The sequence below is a fragment of the Cupressus sempervirens genome, chromosome 5 (genome assembly GCF_028749045.1).
Source record: "Cupressus sempervirens isolate cs-2001-9-10 chromosome 5, ASM2874904v1, whole genome shotgun sequence".
Taxonomy (NCBI): Eukaryota; Viridiplantae; Streptophyta; class Pinopsida; order Cupressales; family Cupressaceae; genus Cupressus; species Cupressus sempervirens.
This window is the reverse complement of record NC_143122.1, coordinates 160,671,991-160,688,566: the sequence shown is the minus strand read 5'-3', so window position 1 is coordinate 160,688,566 and position 16,576 is coordinate 160,671,991. Positions and strand designations below refer to the sequence as shown.

The 16,576-nt window shown below is 33.6% G+C and overlaps 1 protein-coding gene across 5 annotated transcripts in view; it reads left to right on the top strand.

The window, feature by feature from the left end:
• Positions 1 to 16,576, top strand: part of BGAL10 (beta-galactosidase 10) — an 85,720-nt gene that overhangs the window by 14,938 nt on the left and 54,206 nt on the right. For all 5 annotated transcript variants that reach the window (XM_089828934.1, XM_089828935.1, XM_089828936.1 and 2 more), the window contains exons 4-7: positions 1,978 to 2,044; positions 2,234 to 2,326; positions 4,798 to 4,941; positions 5,429 to 5,517. In XM_089828934.1, the coding sequence (XP_089685060.1) occupies positions 1,978 to 2,044; positions 2,234 to 2,326; positions 4,798 to 4,941; positions 5,429 to 5,517 (393 nt within the window). The remainder of the gene's footprint in view (positions 1 to 1,977; positions 2,045 to 2,233; positions 2,327 to 4,797; positions 4,942 to 5,428; positions 5,518 to 16,576) is intronic.

Below are 16,576 nucleotides of genomic sequence, written 5' to 3'. Positions count from 1 at the left end.
TGAAAGTTGCTTGAGGACTTTATTCCAAACGAGTCTCTGACTTAATTTGGTGGTGGATTCATTCATTTTTGATTCGTTCATTACATGATCGTAACAAACTGAAGATATGTGATGCTCATCCCAATGTCTTTAGATGCTTACTATGATACTCTAATGACACATGAACTGACATTTGGTTAAATATTTGTGCATTTATTTGTTTGCATATAAAACACTGTTGAATGTTTCTGCGGAGTGTCTGTTCCTCCTGATACCCATTCCAAAACTAGCCAGGAACAGGAACCTATTTACTGTGTGAAAACATTATCAAAGAACATTTTCACAACTTCTTGGTTCATAGTCTTTGTGCAGGTTATTATTTGTGCAAGATTTTTAGGTAGATGAGCACTGCAGAGATCTTCATTACGATACTGTGACTTAGGTAAGCTTCCTAGAAAATCCATGGACATGTATTATCATGGCTGATTTAGAACAAGCAACAGTGTGTACATCCATAGCTACCTGTTTAGTGGTTCGCTTGTGCTAAATAGCATATAGCTCCTAAAAATCTTGTCAAATGTTGCTTCACATCTTTCAAAATTATATGTATTTCTTGAAAAGAATGTGTTTTAGACACAAAATGATCAATTATTTGAAGGAATTGGAATATGACTTGAACTTTAGGCAATCCTCCATGTTACAAGCAATAAGGTCTTCTTGGTCCCATGCTTAAATATGTACTCTGTAATTGTTGATAGATAAACTTGCTCTCTTCAGCAAATTGCTTCCTTATACATTCATGTAAAAATGATGTCAATTATATCACCTCTTTGGATCTTGAAGTTCATGGGGTGCAAGTCAATGGTTCAACATTTTGTTTTTTAATTCCTTTCGTGTCTTTGATGACCATTTAAATTCATGTAGGATTCTTCATTCTTCTGATGGAAAGGCCTAGGAACACTATAGGAGCAATTTCATATCACTGAGCAAAGGAAGCTTCAATATATATATATATATATATATATATATATATATTTTTGAATTGTTGTTAGGAGAAGCTAATTGTATTTGGCATAACCTTCAATGCCATGGGTTCACAAGTAGTTGGTTTTTATAACAACTGTACATACACCCATCTAATTTGTTAAATTTTCTTTTATCAGCTCAATAAAATTGGAATCTCTGCTGTGTTTGTGTTTTTTTAAGATATTGTTAATGGGATAAACGGAGTGTAGTTTTTTATCGAGTGAGACACGGTTCAGATGAGTAGTCACTTGTAGTTTTTTATCGAGTGAGACACAGTTCAGATGAGTAGTCACTTCTTCGATGAATTATTCTGATTAGTTCAAATGGTCCACACTGCACTATTTGTGTCACATAATGTATACATGGGTTAAGCAGTGAGATAAAAACTAGCTATATAAATCTATGTACAGTATCAACCATTGTTGTCTCTGGTGACCATGACTTTACAGGTGGTCACACATCCCAATACAACTCTGGCGCAAGTATGCTTAGCTTTTTAACCCATTTACTAAACATATGAGAAACACTATGCATTTTAAACCATTTATTTTAAGGCTCGCAATTGTTTTCTTTTTTAATGAAATTGAAGTATCTGTTATACAACAAATTTTCCAGAAATAAATGTTTAATTTAAAAATCCTGTACTTTCTAAAGGTCCATTTCTCATTAGTTTATCATTTTGACTGATTGATTCTAATTTCTTATAAATTTGAATGGTCCCATTGGCATTCATTGCACTAGACAATGCTCATAGTGGTGAAGTGGTGGGATTGAAACTAGTTAAACGAACCAACACATATCAGGACTTACCATTTGGTGTTGTTATCACAATCATGCTGTCTATAATTGGATTTTCTTGTTCATATAGTCATATATTCTCTAGGCAGGGCTAGATTATTATTCTGTGTATGCTTGGATCTGTACTAGAGAGAGTGCCTTTTAAGTTGATTGGATGATATTGCTGCATTGCAGAGGGATACCAATCTGGCTTCATTATGTACCTGGGACAGTTTTTCGAACAAATAACGAGCCTTTTAAGGTTTGGAAATGAACAACAGATATTTAAATTTGCTTCTATTTAGATGACTTGTTTGAGAGGGAAAATTCTATATTGCAAGGAATTGGAATACACACTTTTTTCTATATATGGTGTTTGCCTGAAATTTTTATATTATTCACATACATACTTCTTATCTCTTGACAAAATATATGCTTGTGATCTGTTCAGAGATACATGGAAAAATTCACTACATTTATTGTCGATCTGATGAAGCGCGAGAAACTTTTTGCATCACAGGGTGGTCCTATAATTTTATCACAGGTCTCTCTCTCTCTCAAACACACATACAACCGAGACTCACTCTCACAGACAACTGCTCAGATGTGCATGGGAAGGATCAAAATAAGAAGATAATAGTTACCTTCTATATGTTGTGTTGATTTTGCATATATACAATTGTTCATGTTATTTGCTTAGACTTCTTGTTTCTTTCAGCTTAGACTCACTCTCACAGACAACTGCTCAGATGTGCATGGGAAGGATCAAAATAAGAAGATAATAGTTACCTTCTATATGTTGTGTTGATTTCGCATATATACAAGTGTTCACGTTATTTGCTTAGACTTCTTGTTTCTTTCAGCTTCCTTGGACTGTTAAGTCGGACATTCATTAAAGTCTGCATGGATCTGTTAAGTTGGACATTCATTTAAGTCTGCATGGATTAGTATATGGTGCTAATTATGAGAAAATAATGGCACTAACTTGTTTGAATATTTATAAGAACATCATACAACTGTATTTTGCAATAGTTGTTTGTAGTGCCCCCATCTTATGCACCAACAGAATTCTTTATCAACATTTTCTGAAGAAATGTGCTCTAAGCTTATCAATTGCTCTTGGGTTTTGAGCTCAGTTTATGGACCAGACCCAAATCCGGAGTTGGATATCACTGAATCAAGTGTGTGAGGTAGAATCTATCCTTAAATTTAACAAGGCTCCATAGAGTTACCTAAAATCATTGAAAATGCTTTAAGCTGTTACTATAGAAAGCTTGTTTAACATAATAAATACAAGATGGTTGTCTAAAATTTGGGATGAATGCATCTTCATAGAACTAGCTTCATATGACAGGAAAAGCAACGGCAGTGTTACGATAAGAGGAGGTACCTTCTATCTGAGTGGTGGACCCAGTTTCTTGTCTGCAAAAAAATAGTGTAAATCTTATTTGGATTACTAATGTTTGTTATTTACGTCTCAATTCCAAGGAATTTACAAATATTGCCCCTTCATACAACTTATGTGGTCATTGCTAGATCCAGGGTCTGTATTTGCTGAAAATTGCCTAGTACGAGGAAGACATGTCAATGTCTCATATGATAATCCTCTTGGATTACAATAATTTTACTTCTGATCCACTTGATTTAGATTGGTTCCAAATCACTGTATACTTGTAAAAGTCCATACTCGTTGAAGGCCCTTATGTCATCTACAGAATATCATCTTTGCTAATTTCTTCCATTTTTAGCAGTCTTGTAAATGACCACCTACCTTTGAGAGTATAAGGATTCCTCATCCAATAAACATGGCAGGCATTTAAAAAACTAATAGTGAGTGAAACTGGAATGGGGCATCCAATAAATATAGATTGTGTTCTTGGGTTCAATTGCTTTATGGTCCACTTTAAATAGGTCCCATAAATACTTGAAGTTTATCAATCTTGAATGTGGGTTCTTCATTTTTGTCCACCTTAATATATAATTTGGTCTTGCTTGATAAAAGGCAATTCATCACAATTTGACTTTTCTTGTTTCTTTTGTTGGGCATTTATGAGATTTTTTTTGGCATTCCACAATCATTTGGGCACCAATGGGCTCAATTCTTTGTGTATTACAACATGAGTTAATCAAGGGGAATTGGTTATTTTCAGAGATTTCTGGATTTGATTGTGTGTGTTTTTTAGCATTGATGTTTCGGATCACACTCCATGATCCATCATCAGGATGAAGCAAAGCAAGAGATCCATCATTAGCATTGACTTTCTATTATGCATCTCTTGCTTTGCTTAATCCTGATGATGGATCACAGAGTGTGATCCTGAATGTTGATGCTAAAAAACACACACAATTGACTCCAGAAATCTCTGAAAACAATTATGATGGATTGTGGAAAATTGATATCTCTGTTCAAGAGGAATTGAACTCATTTTTTCCTTTTTTGGGTTTTATCTCTTGTAATGAATGAAAGCTTCACTTCAAGAAATTGTTTCCTTTCATTGCTTTGAGAAAGAATTTGTAATCTTGATTTTATTGAAGAACTAGATTTAGATTCTAGCATTTCTAGAATCTAAATCTTGATTAAGAAAGCTTCACTTCAAGAAATTGTTTCTTTTCATTGCTTTGAGAAAGAATTTAGAATCTTGATTTTATTGAAGAACTAGATTTAGATTCTAGCATTTCTAGTTGCTTAAAATTTATTTTCCAGCATAATATACAAAATTATAATCCAATTCTTTCAAAATTTCATTTTCATTGATGGTACAAAACCTCGATGCTAAAATTCTAGTGATCAACTGTTGAACTGGAGGCTATAAGCCCCTTTTGGTTGAACTGGAGGCTATATTCTCCATTCAACATCTGGTGAACTGAAAACATGTTTGACAGCTGTAGTACATAGACGGGGTTGGCTAGGTTTTGATCTCCTTGATTAGTCACTGATTTGTTTGTCATTAATTTTTTTGCATGGATATATTATTTAATGTGATTCTGACAGATCTTTTGCACTCCATTTGACAGATAGAAAACGAGTATGGTGATATGGAAAGTAACTATGGAGAAGGTGCAAAGCCATATGCAATGTGGGCAGCAAAAATGGCCTTGTCACAGAATATAGGTGTGCCTTGGATAATGTGCCAACAATATGATGCTCCTGACCCAGTGGTAAAATAATTATTTCAAATATTTTCTTTTAGCAGCAAGATATTTTGTGTGCTCATCACAATTTTAGTACTATTTAAGGGACTTAAACATTGCATGGGGTTTATCATCCAGTATATAAATTACAGAAGAACATGTATGATTTGTCTATTGTTGTAGAATAATAAATAGTATGCCTACAAAAAACATTCAAGATGTGTGTCCTTAGTCTTGATATTGTAGAAACTAACACTAAATTATACTTGAAAACTGTGATAAGCAAGTTAACTATAATGCCAAGAATGCTGGCTCGACAAATTGATTTTATTGGACTTCAAATATAGTGGAACTTCTGGCTGAAAATGATCATAAATAATTTGTTAGTTTTTTCATTTATTATTATTATAAGATTATTTATAAATATCCTCAGCCGCCATTATTTAGGAGAAATAATTCTTTAACTTTCAACTAAATTATTCTTGGTACTTAATATGTATGTTGTGCTTTGCAGATAAATACTTGCAATCAGTTTTACTGTGACCAGTTTACACCCAACTCTTACAGTAAGCCTAAAATGTGGACAGAGAACTGGCCTGGTTGGTAGGTACTCAATGATAATTCTTTGTGGAAATACATTTCATCTGTTTGCTTTTTCTAGAACGTTTTTTCTTCTATAGAGGATAATCTTTGAAAGTTCTTTTTAACATAGTACACAGCGTGGTATTCCAAATTATGAATCCATTATGGATTAAGATGTCTTGCCTGTCTGTATTGCCGAGTTTTTCTTTTGGCCTATATTTCACTGTAAATGTTTGGTGGAACTGCTAAAAGTGGTGGTCCTTTCTTGCCTCTCCTGATTGACAATATTGAAATTGGTTGACTGGTCTTTTTCTGATGTAATTTATATTAAACAAAATCTCCATTATTTTCAGACATGGCTGGAATTGATTGCATGCCTGGCTTACATGGCTGTTTGAAATGTAGAGTGCACAAGGCCTTAGAAGCCTGTGTTTGAATTAGGGTCTACAATTTTTTGAATGGCTGATTACTGATCTAGAATGCTTTCTTAATAAACAGAACTATTAGATATGAGATTTGAATACAGTACAATAATGCACTGTGAAGAGTCTGCCAAAAGAAGAGTTGTCAAATTTTCACTGACCTTATCAAAGATGCACTCATTTTCCAGCATAGCTTTGGTTCCTTAGCCATTCTTTACTGTAAACACTCTTCCGTTTGTTAGTCCCTGCCTATAAATAGGCAGGATACTAATGTTTTTTTTTAACCCCCCCTCCCTATTAATTTTTGACAACAATTACTCTATTTCTAAAGTTATTCTTAAAGTTCAACAAACTTTCTATTTTAAAACTAATTTATGTTGATTTATTACCTTTTTCTAATTGGTCCATTACATTTTTGGTGGGGTTTATTTTATTTTTCCATTTCAAAAAATACAATATTTTCTAACATGCATTAATGAATTCATTAATTGCACTCTATCTTTTACATATTTGTGACAACTTCATTATTAATTACAACTTTATCTTTTGTATATTTGTCACAAGTTCATTAGAGTCATAAAATAATTAAAACTTTATCTTTTAAATATTTGTCGCAAGTTGATTAGATTTATTAATAAAAAATCATGTTTTTATCTTTCACAACAAAAATAATGTTATATCAATATTAATATCACAATTTTTAGTTTTGAATATAGTATTTAAAAATGTTAATATATTTTATATTATTTTAAAAATTGGTTTTATATAAATCAATAATTACTAAATTTGATTTTTTATTAAAATATATTATTGCTATTAAGAATTGTATTGCTTTATATATATAAACTTTACTATAAAAAAATTAAAAACAATTAATCTCGAAATTTAACTTATGTAATAAAATTTTAAAAATCTTAAATTTCTTAGTTAAAACTCTATTCATTCAAATCTCGCAATTTTACAATACATTACATTACATTGTATATTTTTAGACAATGGGTAGTCGCCACATTATTCTATAAAATTAAAATTTAAAATATTAACTAAAAATCTAAAGTAAATTTTCTAAAATTTATAACTTCTCTTTTCAAAACCATAATTTTAACAAATATTACGTCCAATTTGTTTCCCTAGAGGCAGGGACTCCAGCTCTCAAAGAGCTCTTGTTTACTTATCTTTCTTTCTTAGAGTTGGAGAAAAACTAAAATTTCGCTATGTTCCAAAATTGTGGCTTGATGAAATGCTGAAGATTTGTTCTTGCTAGGCTGGGGACTTAGTTACTTTCATAGCTTGGGGTCCTTTACCCTTGCACTTGTCAAATAAAGAAGCACTATAGTGGCCCAAAAGATGTTTATTATTGTCCAACAAAAATGCATATGATATAAAAGGGACATTTTAGAAATGAATTTTAATTACAATGTGAAGTTCTTAAAGTTGGCTCCATTTAACATTGATATGTTAAGGCCCTTGTACTAAAAGGAAATGAAGTGGGTTTGAAGTTGTAAGGATTTTCAAAAGCAACCGAGTGTCATATATATTAGAGGCCTATAGATTGAACCATATAGAAAATGTGGAAGGACAAAATGTATAATTTTTCTTTATTTTTTAAGAGACGTGATTAACAAGTTTTTAGTGAAAAGATTTATAATAGGTGTTCACCATAAATATGTACTCTTAAACTATGAGTTGTAGTATAGATGAACGATTGGAATTAAAAATCATATTGATGAACAATATAGAGAGATATTATTGAACAATATAAAGAGAGTGTAATGACTCTGCTCAAATCTGACCTCAAAATGCTGATCGGAGGCTCAAGGAATTTCATCAAACAACTCACATGCAAGGGTCATATGACATATATAACATTTCAGTTTGCTAAAATGACTCTTTTCTTCAATTTGCATCAATAAGAATGCTTGCAAGAAGACTCCAGATTGTCTAAACAATGACCTAACATGAATGTGCAACTAATTTTGGCAATATTCAATGCATATATATGATCTAAGCATGAGAAATGAACACCTACAACCAATTGGCATGTTTACAAATAGTTGGTATGCAAACTAACTAGTTGATAATAAATGATATTGAATTGCTCAAATGATACCAGCAACTATTATCTCCTTAATTGCAATGAAATTTCTAATACAATGCTCATGAAATATGGCCAAGACTCTTGGCATTTACATGGATTACAAAATATGATAATGTTTGTATAATGCACACCTACAGCTGAAACTTATAACACCTAAAATGCAATGCTAACATGAATGATAAACAAAGGAACCTGGAGAAATGATGATGCTTTAGAAAAGAGCTGATGAAAGAATCAAGTTTCAAGCAAAATGAACTTCTCTTAGGCCCAATCGATGCTTTCACCTAGCCGCCCCCTGTTCTTGCCTGACAATACTTTAGGAAAAAAAAATGCAGCCTCTAAGCTTCTCGAATTTTGTCCTTGAAATGATTGTTTTGACGATAGAAATTGAATGCAACAACACCCAGAATCATCACATGCCTCTAAGTGAAGATATGAATAAAAATATGGTTCCAAAGCCCTATCCTGAAATTCTGAAAATTGGATCAGACTTGTAGCAAAAACGAACCAGTAGCTATAAATCTTTTCTCCACCCCAATTAAGCCTTCTAAAGATGTCCTGCAATCAATCCATGACTGAAAATGAATAGTCCTTAGAAAATGCCCTCCTTCTATAATTTTGGGTTTGTTGAAAGAAGCCTCCTAAAATTTTGGATCTGCTAAAAATGGCTTCCTATAATTTCGGACCTGCTAAAAACGGCCTCCTATAATTTCGGCTCTGCTAAAAACGGCCTCATATAATTTCGGCCCTACTAAAAATGCCTCCTGAAATGCTGAAATGCTGAAAATGGCCTTAGGCCCAATGATGCCCTAGCTGAAGTGACTGTAGTATCACCTCCAAATGTGCAACCCTTCAAAGGATATTTCACCTCCTCAGTTATACGAATCCAAGGGAGACTCCGTTCCCAAAGACCTAGTGACTATCTGAAACCACTTGGCTCCATAATAGACTATGTGACTAAATCACAATTTGATGTCAAGGGAGAAAATACAAAACTGGATGATCAAATGCAAGACCCATAGGGTCTATTTATTCACTTTTTAGTAGCTTCCTCTAGAAGTCACTTAAACATTCTAGAAGCATCCAAATATTCTTATGAAATAAAGTGCACTTTTATAAAATATTACTTTATAATAAAAAGTGCATCCCAACATCAAATTATAAAACTGGGCCCAAATAAAGTAACTTTATAACAAATGTAGGCCCAAATCACTAATCAACTGTATGGACAAAATACTGCCAAATAGTCGCTGGTTGACTCTCTCCACATCACCACCAGTCTACGAGAGCCTGTGATAGACTGATTTGGCATGCTAAACAATGTCAGCCAAAATGGGGACATGACAGAGAGAGTAGTGCTTGGATTGTGTAGGTGATATTTAATACAATGCTTGTGCACATAGTATTCAATGCAATTCTTTCTATTAGAATGAGGACCTGTCATAAATTCAATGCTGTTATCTTGACAATGGAAGTTCTATTTTTGTAATGTCCCCTTCTAAGATTTTCCTAAATTTTGCCTTGAAACCATAATTTAAATTTAAATTAAGGTAAGAAATTTTAGAATATGAATTTACCAATTGAAATGCCCTTAAGAATATTCTCTGTTTAGGTCTTGGAGACAATATTAGTCACTAGAAATTGACATGAAGCCATAAGCCAAGGTAACATATTTTGACTAAAAATTATGCATAACAATATCATATAAACATTATCCATATTAAAATCCAATTAATGCACATCACTTTTAGGATTCTACTTCTAAATTGTTCCTCCTGGACTCTTTGGTCAGACTGATAGTTTTATATGGCTCTATGGTGTGGGGACCTTCCTTCCTAGCTTCCAATTGGGATTCGGTTGAAAGAGTTCAGACTCTCTTGCTCATACGTATTATTAGATGCTATAGATCCACTTCGCTTAGTGTCGTTTTGGCCGAGTTTGGGGTGCATTCCTTCAAACTCAGGGCCATCTTCAATTTGATCTGGTTTATTCACCACCTTTGAGGGTTTGCTGACTTGGTGGATGGTCGTGAAAGGCACTCATACTTGGTGTATTGCTCTTTAGTCATAATTGCTGACTTCTAGAGCTCTTTGTTGATACACCTAGGCCATTACTTTATTGGGTTTTGTTGGTATTAAGATTGATCGTCTCCCTCCTTATTAGTTGCTCTTTAGATGCCCTCGCCCACCTCTTGCCCTCTTATTAGGAGTTGAATGAGCATGTAAGACTTGACATGTATAGGCAGTACATTATCTCGACTTGGAGTAGCCTTTCAGGAGGGTTGCGTCCATGGTTGGCCTTTTATGCGGAGCACTTCTTGGAGATCAAGGATGGGATTATTGTGCGTCTTGTCTATTTAGCCTGACGGTGGAGTCATGCCCTCCGCATCTCTCTTGGTTCCTTCTGAGTTGGTTCTCATTGGCTCCGAGTTCAAACATACCACCACATTGACATAGGAGATCGGATTTGTTGTCTTTGCACTTTAGCTGAGATTGAAATAGTGACCCGCTACATTTTTTGTTGTCCCACCTACTATGAGATTAGAGGGAGATTTCATTGTCTTTTTAGAGACTGTAGGTCCCTGTTGACCTTTTTCAAATACATCTATTAGTGTAGAATACTTAGCTCTATGATCACACTTTAAAGCTAGTCTTGCCCCATAGGCAGGTTTTGGATCAGCGTATATCCGACTTCTATTCATCTGCGTCCCTCGCCAGAGGCATGAAGCGACCACTTTGTACTCTAGTCTCGAGGCATACCAGATCCGTGAGACCTTACAGGGGGTTCACCAGACAATAGTACTCTACCTCCAACAGGACTTAGAGACGACCCGGGATTGGTTGCCCTTGTACATACCCTTCGGTCATGGATTTCTTTTCCAAGGAAGGACTTACAATCCTCTCCTTGTTGTTCTCCTCTACTTCTTGTTTTTCTTTTCCTTGGTCACCATTTGGTGTTCCTATTGCTAGTTGTTTCCCTGTTTGTAGCTTTTAGTCCCTTGGACACTATTGGCGGTCTCTTGTTGGACATCAATAAATTATCTTATCTTTATCTTATCTTATCTAGAGTTCAAAAACCCTAGCCTCGACATTGGAAAATGTTGTGCATTTTTTTCCTTAAAATTTGGCACGATTTTCTTTTTGTGAGATGTATGAATTGCAAATGTAAACCCTCTAATTTTTCTTCTAAAAAACTTAATGCAATTTTGCATAAAAATTAACCCATGAATCTTCAAATTATTTGGGGTGTGATTTAAAATTGAACATGATTTCTTACTCTAAACCTAGCCGCTTTTGCAAAAAAAAAAAATTCACTTTCCTATAAAATAGTGGTGATTTCCTTTGATAAATTGGCATGATTTATCTAGAAATACCCACCATGCAAATAAATCTTCAAACACTTGCATCTTCTGCACCACCTTTTTAAAATAGATTTTTTTTCATGTAATTCCCTTCTCTAATACAATACTGTATAGCCTAATAGAAGTTACAAGTAAGAACACAATATTTAAATATTCAATAACAAGATGCTGATTACAAAGAGATTTTCATTATATGACAAATGGAGGATGACACTATGCTAGAGGATGAACACGACATTACTCACCCAACACCCAAAATATTGATCTTAAAAATAGAAAAAACATGTCACTAATGTGTTTTTTTACAATTGTAAGCCTTGCCTTCTAATAATTATTGATTATTATTCTAATAGTATGCGCAATAAAGTTTCTCAAATTTCGCCAACTTGATCCTCCATTACCTTATTATAGCAGCCACATGCCTCGATATGTTCTTTTTGTCTTTCTTGGGATTTGGGGCAAGGTATGATTTGTCACGACAAGCCTGAGAACCAATCAATCCTTTAAGGCAGGTCAAACCAATCAAATACATGGACTATAGAACATTGAAGTTTCAAAGTCATCTGCGAACCAATCAATTACATCCATGCATGAATCGAGGGTCAGGAAGATGCGAGTGGAAAGGAACAACATCGTCCACATCTTGTAAATTGTAATGTAACTCTTTCCATTGTTGGGAGTTGTAAATAGCTGCCTCTTTGCATTTCCAATGGCGAGCAAAATATAGTAAATAGCTGATTTCTTTCTCATATCTGGCTGCTCGAGATTAAATTTTTGTGCTCTTATATGGGAATAGTTTCGTTGTGTTGAACATTGCAGTCACTTTCATTGTTTCCTCTAGTGCATTGTTGGTGTAAGTCACTGGGCATTCTAGTACAGTAAGAAGATGAATAATTGTTGCACGTAATGGTATCAAATACTGTTTGGAATATTTTTTTGCATCTCATTCATGAGTATAATCAATTTCAGTTGTACTGAATTCTATTTTTATGTGGGATCATGTATTAGGGTATAAGATTGTGTATATATATAATTTTCTGCCATAGACATATGATAATCATATTAGAATTTGCAATGTAGAAATAAAAAACATCAAATTTGGCATATTCTAAATTTCAGTAGTTCTCTCATTGGCTTAGAAACATCAATCACTATCAAGGTTTGACCCATTCAAGAACAGCCAAAGTTATGCAATTAAAGATTGAAACAATGATTTATTATTGAGAAAATAACTGATTTATAAATTAAAACAAGTTTTCAAGGCCCTAGCTTAAATATAGAAACTTGCTATGAGTGTTTGGTGCTTAAAAGGTTAACAAGGGAAACAAATAAAAAAACGTTTGTTTGTATTTAAGTTTTAAATGGGTGAAATCATGGATTTATGAGCTGAACAATAGAGCTGGTAATCCTATGCATTATTTTTCTAGAAAATGAAGATGCAGAGGCTTGGTACACGAATACACACACACACAAATACACATATAAATGCATAAGCATTAATTAACATGGGACAAGAGAACATATTTTCTTATATAGATGGTTTTGAAAATACTGAATAAGTCAATTGACCCTTGGTCTACCAGTGAAGTTGAAAGGTTCTCAAAGAGCCCACCAAGGATCAAGTCTTGCTGAGTGCCCCACATTGAAAAGGGATGAGGCTTGGATTGTGCCCCAGGCGAATTTGGTGGAATGGATACCCCTTAGTCCTTGGCTCTTAGCCAAAAAGGTTCAGCCATAAGGCTTGTGCTCCCATATCGGGTAGCTACAAATATTTTGTGGCCTCCATAAAAAAAAGAGCTTAGATAAAGATATTGTATTGTAAGAGCAAACTTGACAAAATAAAATAATCATCTCAAGATTAAAGAATTGAAATCAAGAATTATTGGCTGAAAATAAACTTTTAAGGAAATATGGGAAACTATGAAGCAATAGTTGACAGAAGTTTATCCAATAAAGGTTGATGGTTTATTACTTGTTTGGCAAAGCATAACCAAGTTCTAACCATGAAATGCAACACATAAATGATAGAAAGTCCAGTTGAAACTGCATTGTAATTATCAACATAGAGCATGTAGAATGGGAATGAAAAAGTATTTGGGTTCATTGCAATTTATGTAGTAGTTGTTGGATGTGAAGTCCATTTGTCATGTTTGTTCATTTCATATTCCTCTTATTTGTGTCTGTCTTTAGTTGAAGACTATTGTATAAATATAAGGGCAAAGCCTTGTGTACGTAAGCTGCAAGCTGCGATGACTGAATAATATATTTGCTTTGCTCTCAGTGTGGATGTAGCCACAATAGTTGTGGCTGTTGTAAAAATCCTAGACAATAAACAAAAAATGAAGGACGAGTGTCTTAGATTCTGTCTAAGATGCTTCACAAAGACAAACCATTTTGTCAACCTAATCATGCAAGTGGCTATTTTTGACAATCAATACAGATTATTCCACCATCATGAGAAAGAATAAGGTTTTCACTTTTGTCAAGACAGATTTCTTTGCCAATAACATGCACATATGGTTATATCTTGGAATTAATTTCACTCAAATGCATTTTAAAAAATACAATGTCTCTTTAAGTTGGTTTAGGTGAATTGACCTTTATTCAATGCATTAGTGCACCTTCAAATTTGAATTTTTGGTTCATGTATCTTTGTGAGTCTTGAAAGTTGGGGAGCTTGCGATGCCACCAGTAATCAGTTATTGAGCATATATCTTTAGCAAGGTTTGTGTTTCTTCAAATACGTCTATTTATATCTTGTGTAATTTTATGCTACTCACATTCATCCTATTCGTTCTATTATTCAATGTAAATCTACTTGTTGGAGATTTTGCTCATTATTTAATGTGATCGTATGCAAGTATATTGTAGTTTTTTGAGTTCAAGAGCCTAAGACCAATGCATACCAAACGCTGAGACATGGATGAGCAATAGAAGACTCACATGTTTACCTTGGAATTAGTTATTTGCAATTGCAAGAACCAGATCAATGGCAAGTGGTAACTAGACAACTACAACAATGCGAGATAATTATGAGGATCAATTGTGCATTGAGTCTAGTGTAATGTCCCCTTTTTGGACATTTTCAGTTTTTCTCCATTTTGTATAGATTCCATTAGATTTTCATCTGATTTGCTTCTTTATTCCCAAAAGCTTTCATGATCATTCATATTTGATTCCCCTTTAACGATTGAAATTCTCACACACACACACACATATATATATATATCAACACTTCATAGGGTTGCGTCTTTTCATTAATATATTTAATAAGGTAGTTATTATATTATTATAATAGTTATATATAATTATATATTAATAATATATGTTAATATTAATAATATATATTAATATTAATAATATATGATTATATATTACCATAATAATATATGACTATATATTATATATTATTGTATTATATATGATTATATGTTATATATGAATCATAATTAAATATTGCTTTAATATATAATAAAGATATAATATCATATATTATTGTCATACAGATATGTACTAATTATCTATGGCATATAAATATCTTACTAATTATCTATGGCATATAAATATCTAACTCATAGATAGATTTATATGTATAATTAATACTTATAATTATATAATATATAATTATAATTATATAATATATGATTATAATTATATAATATATGATTATTATAATATTATTGATTATTAATATTATATACTCTTTATGTATAATTAATTTATGTACTGAAATGGGGATATCACAGCCATCCCCTCTCGAATTTGCTTGTCCTCAAGCAAATCATTCATACGCAAGCTTTGTCATAGACATAAAACATACTTGCATTTAAAATACCAAAAAGATTTATGAAATATATATTGAATGAAAACACGAAGCATACACGATGTAGACAGATCATGAAAACACGAAGTAGACATGATGCAGACAGATGAAGACACGGAGCAAACACGATGCAAACACAGAAGACACACATTATCCATTTCTTTAATTGTGAACTTGCAACCAAAAAAATCATTAGTACACATTATATATAAATCAATCTCCTCACAGGGTGTTTATAGTCTCATCATTTCCTAAATATGGGAGGAGGAACCATAATAAGGTGCCTTGTTACCCAATCAGTGGGCCTCACCGTTCTCCCTCATTATCGTTACCTTCCTTCGATCATCATTTCCAAGAAGGTGCCTTTGTATGATATACCCTGAGATGTCCCATCACCGAGGCCTTACCCGGTACTCGTAGGCTTTATCTGGTACCTCGGGTGATGTCCCCCAGTCCATTCCACCGTAGGCCTTATCTCGACTTGGAGAATCGTGATCTTAAGGTGATTCTATCAACTATTTTCCAATAAGAAGTCTTTTAAAGCATAATCTTTGAAATATCAGATACTTATCATTCAATTATGGGAGGAGAAACCATAATGGGGTGCCCTGTTATCCAATCAGTGGGCCTCACCGTTCTCCCTCATTATTGTTCTCTCTCTCCGACCATCATCTCCAAGATAGTGCCCTTGTATGATGTACCCTGAGATATCCCGTCACCGAGGCCTTACCCGGTACCCATAGGCTTTATTCGGTACCTTGCGTGATGTCACCCAGCCTATTCCACCGCAGGCCTTACCTTATCTTGGAAGATGATGACCTTTTAACAACATTCTTTGGTTATTGTCAACCTAAAAATCAATGTCATTTCCTTGTAATTATTTGATTAGAACCATTGATAGTGTAATTATTTGATTAGAACCATTGATAGTAAGTATTTAAACTATCACAATAACAAAATGTGTCAATAATAACAAGCACATTAACAATAATATATGAAGGAAACATATATTTTACCTCATTTAACTCTTGCTTGGTAGGCGATGAGTCCCATCATACCAACTTCAAGATCATTATACGATGGCAAAGCCAAGCCGATATGGAGGCCTTAATTCAAAGAATTTTCTTCTAACAATATCTCCTTTAATCTTTTCCCGTGCTTTCCTTGTCAACCAAAATTAGCTTCCCCAAATCACTCCCAAACATGTGTTAGACAGGTTCAATTACAAATTATTCAATCAGTAAAATCTTCCTTTGAATATAAATCATCTCAGCTCCTCATCCAATGCTGCCTCTAATGGAGTGCCAAACTCTCTCGCTGCATCACTATATTTCTTTGACGTGGAACCCGATCTTGTGCACGATCTGATGTTGCTT